At 41.1% G+C, this 9,094-nt stretch overlaps 1 protein-coding gene across 2 annotated transcripts in view; it reads right to left on the bottom strand.

Moving 5' to 3' along the window:
* The window catches only part of STK38 (serine/threonine kinase 38), a 37,625-nt gene extending 32,343 nt beyond the window's left edge, over positions 1 to 5,282 (bottom strand). The window contains exons 1-2 of one of the 2 annotated variants that reach the window (XM_063096976.1): positions 5,019 to 5,282; positions 72 to 204 (exon numbers count right to left, since the gene is read on the bottom strand). In XM_063096976.1, the coding sequence (XP_062953046.1) occupies positions 72 to 202 (131 nt within the window). In that variant the 5' untranslated portion in view covers positions 203 to 204; positions 5,019 to 5,282. Of the gene's footprint in view, positions 1 to 71; positions 208 to 5,018 lie in introns of both variants that reach the window. The other variant, XM_063096977.1, reaches the window with a different exon arrangement.
* Positions 5,283 to 9,094: the final 3,812 nt, after the last annotated feature.

The raw sequence follows: 9,094 nt of genomic DNA on the forward strand, positions 1-9,094 counted from the left end.
TGAGTGTGTTTTACAATACTAAACATGAATGCCACAACCATGACATAATTTTTTCAAACAAAATTCTTTACCTCATTTCTCGTTCTTCATGTTGAGCAATAAGGTTGCTATAAAAATTCTCCAGTGTCACTTTGGTCATTGTCACTCTTTCCTTTGTGTGATTACTCATAGACGAGCAAGGTGTTGAGCCTGTCATTGCCATGGCTGCTGGAAACAAAAGAGGTATAAGATTTGAAGTTAAAATCCACCAATTATGTACTCTCCTACCCTACTATTAGGAATGTAAATTGGTACAAGTTCTCCGGAGGACAAACAGATAATATGTAACAAAGACGGACAAACAGAATACTTACTGAAAATAAGTACATTCATACACCAGATAATGACATTTTGGTCAATGGACCACATACATACTACAGTGGTCCCATAAGATTATAATACTGTATTTTTACTATACCTCTTCTATGTTTAGATACGTTAGATACATAAATACTTACCATTGTGTTACAAATGCCTACAGTATTTAGTACAGTAACATATTGTACAGGTTTGTAGCCTAGGAACCACAGGCTAAACCATATAGCCTAGATATATGGTAGGTTATACCAACTAGGTTTGTGTAGTACACTCTATGATGTTCCCACAATTACGAAATTGCCTAACAACACATTTCTCCAAATGCATCCCTTCCATTAAGTAATGAATGCCTGTAAATATTAATGTCCAATGACCCAGAAATCCCACATCTAGGTATAAAGATTAGAGAAACTGTCACACAGGGTCTTAAGGGAACATACACAGGATGAGCGTTACCGAGAGGATATTCATTATGTTACCACTTGTGTTATGGGAGGTTGAAGGCGATTCAGTATGGAAATAAATAAAATGCTGTGGACGCATACTAGAAAATACAACACAGCAGTCAGAAGCAACTCAACCTGTACCTACAAGCCACATAAATATATCTTTAAAAACATAGTATAGCATTTTTTAAAAGTTAGAAAACAAGATCACAATACCATATGTATAAATTAAGAATACACAGTATACACAAAGGGCAATTTTTTGCCATAGAGAAATAAAGATTCATACACAAGGGATTTCAATGCAGCATTGTAATGACAAAGGAAAACTAGAAATAACTGAATATGCTAAAACAGAACTGATTAAATATGAAAAAGCCTTACAATGAAATAATGCGCAGATAATTAAAATATGTTCAAGGGCTGACCAGTTAGCTCAATTGATCAGAGTGCAGCCTTATAACGCTAAGGTCTTGGGTTCAGAGCCCCATACTGGCCAGCTGCCAAAAAACAAACAAACAAAAACCAAACCAAACCAAACAAAACAAAACCAAAATGTTCAAATATTTAATGTCAGGAGAAATGTTTCCAATCTAAGTGAAAAGAACAGATTATAAAACACTGTCTACCGTGATCTCAATTTGTTTATATGCTTACTATATGTGCACAGAATTATTTGAAATATATAGTCAAAATGTTATTAGTGGCTTAATTCTAGGTAGTGAGAATATAATAGATAATTTTATTCTGACTCGTGCTTTTCCATGTTTTTCTATATTTTCTTCAATGAGCATGTACTGTTAGCAATAACTTTTAAGTTTATAATTTCTTTTTTTAAAATCCCATATAAAGATGACTGGTAAGGGGATCTTAACCCTTGACTTGGTGTTGTCAGCACCACACTCTCCCAAGTGAGCCACGAGCCGGCTCTAAGTTTACAATTTCTACATTTAAAAAAAAGATCGAAGGCTGGCCCGTGGCTCACTCGGGAGAGCATGGTGCTGACAACACCAAGTCAAGGGTTAGGATCCCCTTACCAGTCATCTTTAAAAAAATAAAATAAAAATCTATAATCAAATGCTGATATATAGGTATAAATGTGTTCTGACACAGCCTTAAAATATTTAATAAATGTTTGCTGCTTATTTGAATTTACAAGTTGGTGAACATTCTAATCAAGTGTGATACTATAGGTTAGCCAAAGTATCTGGGGGAAAATTAGATTTTAAATTTAGGAAAAAATTGTTCTATAAGCTATCTAAATCCATTGGTATTGTTTTTTCTTATGTAAAGTGAGAAAGTTAGGATCCCTGTTTTTAAGGTATGTTCCATCAACTAGAACTGTGATTGTTTTTTTTCTTTGTGATATTGTTTCCTTTACAGTTATTTTAACTTGTAAATTCATCCAGCACTGGCAATAGTGCTCCAAATTTTATTCATATCATGACTTCCTCCTGGATGACTTCCTTCTGTCTTTTCATCCCAATATAAGGCTGAGTAAAAATCAGGAGAGGCCAAGGGCCATTTTCAAAGAATGCAGGTTATGGAAAGTTTTCTTAAGGTTATCCCCCTTAATATTAAGCAGTTTTTTAAATCGTTTATGAATTAAACTATGGCTTGTAAGAAATGTGCAAATACTTATTATTACTAAGAAAAAAGGCTTAATATTAAGCAATTTTTTAGAAAAGATACTCAGGTAAAAATCACATAAAGAATAATCCCTTCAGAGCAGAGATTCAAAATCAAGGCTCTATTCCAGAGTCAAACATTTTAATTCATGATGTGCCAAAATGATCAGTAATCACAAATTCAAGACACTGAGCTACCTTATTATAAAATATTATGCTATTTTTTTATGGGGAAATTTCTACTAATATCAAAGCAAACTCAGATGTTTTTAGGATATCAGTAGAGAAATTTTTTTAAAAACCTCTATTTGGTTTATGAAGCTTGGGTGTGGTTCCTTATTTGTCAGCCTGTACCCCTTCCACCCACAATGAAAACCACATGCACTCTTAGAGAGCTTGGTGAAGAAATTTTAAAACCAGATCTAAAACAAGTCAAAAGTAGCGAGAGCTTTGTACTCCTCCCTTGTCTAAAGATTTCTGAAGGTACTATACATATGTAAATTTAACAAATGAAGTTATTTCAACAACAAAAAAGAAATGATTTCAACATAAAAATACAACTGGAGGGGCTGGCCTGTGGCTCACTCGGGAGAGTGTTGTGCTGATAACACCAAGGCCACGGGTTCAGATCCCATATAGGGATGGCCGGTTAGCTCACCGGCTGAGGGCGGTGCGGGCGACCCCAAGCCAAGGGTTGCGATCCCCTTACCGGTCACCAAATAAATAAATAAATAAATAAAATACAAACATTGCCTTCCATATAATGGGTGGTTAATAAATGTAAGTTGAGCAAGTTAATGATTTTAGGTTATCAACAAAGCTAAAGAACAAAGTACATTTTACACTGATGGGTATATAAAAAACTGAGAAAAAAAAGTTTTCACTCATTTAAGTTGCTGGTATTATTTCCTAAACTTTAGAAAAGATCAGCAGGACGTTAAGCGCACTCAAGGATGCCCATATGATAGGCCAGCAAATTCTTTTGCAGAGTGGTTTTCAACTTTCTATAGTGTTTAACGTGGTAAAGCCTGCACTGTCCCTCCCTTTGACCTTTCTTCAAACTCTCCTTCCTCTTCCTCCACTCGTAAAGGATCTAACCTAATTCTAATAACCTTTAATCCAAAGATACAATTAATATTGCCCTATAGCAATTCACAAGATAACTGGGTATTTTTTATAAGACAGAGCCTTCTCTGATATGATAATTCAAGCCTTCCCGCCCTGATCTACAAGCCACTGGAGGCCCTTGCCCTATATGTTTTATTCTCCTTCAACTCAGCAGAACTGGAGAACAATTGGAAAGTAAGAAATTCTTAAAAGTTTTTATAAATTAACAAAAAGATGTTATCCTCATAAAACTCAGGGGCAGGAACTATAAACTCAAGAGGAGGTTAAATGAAGTCACCAATAGTTTATTTCTTTGTGACTGATAATCCATTATCTTCCATTTGGACAATTCAACATTGGAGCTAAGACTATTCCTTAAGAGTCACATACCCAATCTCTCCCACTGAACTGTAAGCCACTGGAAAGCAAGCACCATGTCTTATACTTGTTTTAACATTCTTCTCCCATTCAGCACCTTAACAAAGATTAAATAAGAAAAACACTCATTTTTTATGTCCATTCCTAGGAGTTGAGAGTATGTATGTGTGATGGGGGATAGGGTTGTGATGTGGAATGGTTTTCTATACTGAGCTGGAGGATAAAATTCTCGTCCTCTTATGAGGAAGCAAATGTCGAATATTTTGGGTGGGGAGGGGAACCTGTTATTGTAGTGACCATTGTTTTATGTTTAGGAAAACCATATCCACTGCCTAGCTAATTTAGAGCCAAAGTGAGCTGAAATGGAGAGGGAGCATAGGGTCTACTTCACTCCAACCTTCCTCTATGCATTTCAAAAAATAAATAAGTTTCTCTTCGTGTCTTTTAGTCATTTCAGAGTGTAACTGGAAGATCCTGGTGTCTCTCTGCTAGCCGTTCTGCACGCTTTCTGACAAAGACTTTCCTCTAGGTCCTTATCGACCTTTTCCTTGCCTCGGGCTCTGTTCCTTTTCCACTCTGTTAAGAGTCTTCACTTCATTTTCCCAGTAATTTTAAGATTATCTGAAGCACCTTAGGATACCTAAGACGAACCACGGGGAAGGGGGCAGACTCAAAAGTACCACACCCCAAGGTGTGCTTTCTACATCCCTGCCTCAGAAAACGGTTCTCAAATTCTTAGACCCCAGAAAAAGGAAAAGGAGGTGAAAATTGGTGATGACCGAGATCTCGGAGAGGATTGACTGGTGGGAGCGAGCAGACAAAGCAGGCAACGTGAAAAGGAAAGGAGAGCCTGGCTCCCCACCCCAACTGGTGGGGAACCCGGGACTGAGAAAATGTGGAAAGGGCCAACAAGGAGCCCCAGGAGACGGGGAAGAGGTGGACTGACAGGAGGCCGAGGAGAGGGGTCGAGGGGCTGAGAGCTCAGGGCTAGAAAGAGGGCGCCGGCGGGAAGGGGAGAGCCCCAGAAGAAGTCGAGGGAAGAGAAGGAGATAAAGAAAAAAAGCCTGGGATGGAGTGAAGACAGCGATACCAAGACACTCACCAGAGCCCCGGGGAAGGCAGGGCTGGGGGCGGCGGACAGCCGCAGACGCCCACCCGGCCAGCGGTCTCGACGTGCAGACAGGCGAAGCCCCGGCAGCAGCAGCAGCCAGCGACCCAGAGGAGGAGAGGGGATGCGGGAGGAGTTCTGAGGTAGCGGCCGAGAAGCGGTTGCGGGTGAGGACAACAGGAAGCTCCCCAACTGCCGGAAAAGACGGCAACGCGGAGGGGTCAAGGTAGCCCAGTCCACCGCCGCGGAGAGGGGATGGCGCTGCGGCCCGGGGCCGAGCCTGCGCACGCGCGACCTCTCCCCCCGTTGCGGCCGAGATTGCAGGACTGCGCGTGCGTGGCCCTGCCCTAGCCACACACCCCTCCCCCGAGGGTGAGGCCGCTTGTGTTAGGTGCGGGCGGTCTCGAGGAAGGCGGGGTTGGGCTGTGCTAGGCTGGTCTGTGGGGGGAAGTTCCCCTTGTTTTGTTTTGTTTTGTTACTTTTTACTTTGAAATAATTATAGACTCACAAGAAGTTGCAAAATTAGTATAGAGAGGCCCCGTGTACTTATCACCCACCCAACTTCCCTCAACATCTTACATGAGATACAGTGTGCTCAAAACAAGGAAATTGACATTGGCACAATACAATTAACTAAACCACTACAATCAAGAAAATAAACGACCACACTCTGATTTAACCAGTTTGTTAGGCACTTGTGTGCGTGCATGTAGTTTTATGAAATTGTATTACCTGTATAGTTCCTCCCCCTCCTTAATTTTCCTTTTTCGTCGTTGTTCTGTTTTTTCGGGTGGGGGTAGGGGGCTGGCCGGCAAAAGGATCGGAACGCTTGACCTTGGTGTTAAATCAGCACTATGGTCTAAACCAATTGAGCTAACCAGCCAGCCCCTTTCTCCTTGATTTTCGACCGTTGTAGCAATAGGTCTGCTGTAGCCCTTGGTCCCACCCGCTCTTCCTTAAGGTAAGGATCGACTGGGATCAGGTGAGCTCTCTAACAGGTTTGGACATTGGCTCCCCAGAGGGTGTCCCACTGTGCACAGAAGAACGTGCTTTTCCAGGCTACCCAACCGCTTAGCTTAGTCTGTAACACCTTTTGGAGTAAAGAGGTCCCAAGTTTACCAGCTTTGGGGCATTCACTCATTCCTTGAGAATGGAGCACAGTGCCCTCAACTAGAAAGTGTCAGCTCCTGAAAACAAAGATGAGTAAGATATGGTCCCTGCCTGTCTTCAAAGGGGCCATCTAGGGAAAAAAGAAGCAAGTGCTCCTAGACAGTCATTCTCGTGTTTTGTGATAAGTGTCATGATGCTCCATGTTCTCCTAAAACTGGTGAGACCATAGGACTTGGTTTTATCCTTCAAGGGGTCCAGGCTTTGTTTCAAAGCCTGGTTTCCTTTTGTCTAACTTCGTACAAAAATCACTTCACCTTTCATTCTCTCTGCACAGAGACCCTTCTCCCGCATTGCCTTTTGTCAAAGTCCTACCCATCCTTAACCACTTAATGACAGTCCAAGATGTTTACAAAGTGCTTTTACAGTTTACAACTTTCACTCATTTAATCTCAGTTGATCCTCACAACACTTGGTCAGGTCACCTAGAATGAGGTTTTACAGATAAAGTAACTGACACTCAGAAAGTTAAGTGACCTGCTCGAATTCTAACAGCTAGTAAGCCAAGTAGCCAAGAAGGGAATCCTATTTCCTGACTACAAATCCAATGTTCTTTCTCCTTTCCCCTTTCCTTCCTCTAAAGTCCAGCTCAAACCTTTTCTTCTTCTTGGAGCCTTCCCTGTTTCAGAAGAGAGATTTCACTTTCTGTTCTCTATCCTCCTATATTAATTTATTTGTAGCCCAACCTTAATAAGCACTAAAATGTTTATCAAAATAGCCAGAATAGGGCCGAGCCCGTGGCGCACTTGGTAGAGTGCTGCGCTGGCAGCGCGGCGATGCTCCCGCCGCGGGTTCGGATCCTATATAGGACTGACCAGTGCACTCACTGGCTGAGTGCCGGTCACGAAAAAAAAAAAAAAAACGACAAAAAAAAAATAGCCAGAATATACTGCTCTCTCTGCATGAACCCAAAGGATGACATTTTACCAAGACTCCAGTAAGTATAGTGGACATTTGTAATTCTCTTTGGGCACCCCAAGCCCCTTTTATATGTTTCCTACTTTCCACTATCAAAATGGAAAATTCCAGATATTCTCTCTGCTAGACTCTGGTGCCACCAATCACTTACAACCACCCCAGATGGTGAGTTAGAAACTATGATGGTCTGACCTATACTCACTTCACTGTATTCCTGGTGTTGGTGGATCCAGCCTTTATTTTAAATTTTTTGGAGGGAGCGGTGGTTAGCGGCTGGCCGGTATGGGGATCTGAACCCATGACCTTGGTGTTGTAAGGCTGCATTCTAACCAACTGAGCTAAACAGCCATCCCTCAAATTTTAATATTTAGTTCATCATGGATTTTTTTTTTGCATTAATTTGGATTTTTTAAAACATTGCATTAAAATTTTTTACCTTGACTAGTGAGTTTTTGGCCACCCTCTTAAATCTTGTACCCAATGTGAGTGTCTTGCTCACCTGCTCACCTCACCCTAGTCCGGACCCTGGTAAGATCACTCTGGTGAGGGTGGTGGCTGCTCCATGTAGTTTCTAGAAGCTGATGTGGCCATGGCTTAGGTGGCAGCACCCAGCAACCACTGTCAGTAGTATCAGCCACACCAACCTCAAGATCTGGGCCCATGAGTGAGGACAGTGGTTCCTTCATCAGACCAAGTCTTCAGTGTAATTTTAGGCCTGCTCTTGCATGCTTTGGCACTAAACCTAGCTGCCTCTGTGCACTACCCAGTATCCTTTTTTTCCTTTTTTCCATATCTTTTTAGCAAAATCCTTTTCTGCGGAAATTGGCCAGAGTTACTTCCTGTGATTTGCACTTAAAAGCTCTGACCAATGCAATATTCTCTTGTTACTCTTGTCTAAGGGTGTCTGAAAATAAAAATGTATAATATTAGGCAAAGCAATATGGTTTTATTTTTATGTATTGTATAGATTGTGTGGCAAAGTCATACACACTTCATGACTTCACCTGAATCACCAGGGGTTATAGACTCTCACCACTGTAGAATTCCTTGAAAATACCTATCAGAGAAAACCTTGGTATTATTTGTATAAAAAGAACTTGTATTCATCAGTAGTTATATCATTTAGAGATGTATTTCCCCTTAAGTACAAGATAACTGAATTCACAGTGGCTTAGACAAATACGGCTTTGTTTTTCTCACATACAAAGAATTCTTGAGGCATATAGCTGTATTAGTCCATTTCTGTTGCTTGTAACAAAATACCTGAAACTGGGTAATTTATAAAGAAATAGAATTTTTTTTCTTTTTTTTTTTAAAAGATGACTGGTAAGGGGATCTTAACCCTTGGCTTGGTGTTGTCAGCACCACACTCAGCCGGTGAGCAACCGGCCATCCCTATATAGGGATCCGAACCCATGGCCTTGGTGTTATCAGCACCACACTCTCCTGAGTGAGCCACAGGCCGACCCTAAAGAAATAGAATTTTTATCTTAAAGTTGGAGAGGCTGGGAGGTCCAAAGTCCAGGGAACACATGTGGTGAGGGCTTTCTTCTATGTGGGAACTCTCCAAAACAACTCTGAGTATCACATGGCAAATGGGCTGAGCAAGAGTGAGCTAACCTCATTCGCTTTCCTCTTAAAGCCATCAGAACCACTCCTATGACCACCCATTAAACCATCAATCCTTGCTCCATGAATGGACCGATCACAATCCAATTATGTTATAAAGGCCTCACCCTTCAATTCCCATAATTAGATTTTCACCCTCTTAATAGTGTTACAATGGAGATAAAGTTTCCAACACATGAACCTTTGGGGGACACATTTAACCCATAACAATGGCTCAGTGATATCAGTGTTGTCTTTTCTGTAATTCTCCTGGCTTTCATCTCATTGACATAAATTGGCAGCCCCAGCTCCAGACACCATGTCTACATTCAAGACAGGATGAAGGGGATTGGGGAACCACCATCTGTGTCTTTCCC

This window comes from Cynocephalus volans, chromosome 5, assembly GCF_027409185.1.
Source record: "Cynocephalus volans isolate mCynVol1 chromosome 5, mCynVol1.pri, whole genome shotgun sequence".
Taxonomy (NCBI): domain Eukaryota; kingdom Metazoa; phylum Chordata; class Mammalia; order Dermoptera; family Cynocephalidae; genus Cynocephalus; species Cynocephalus volans.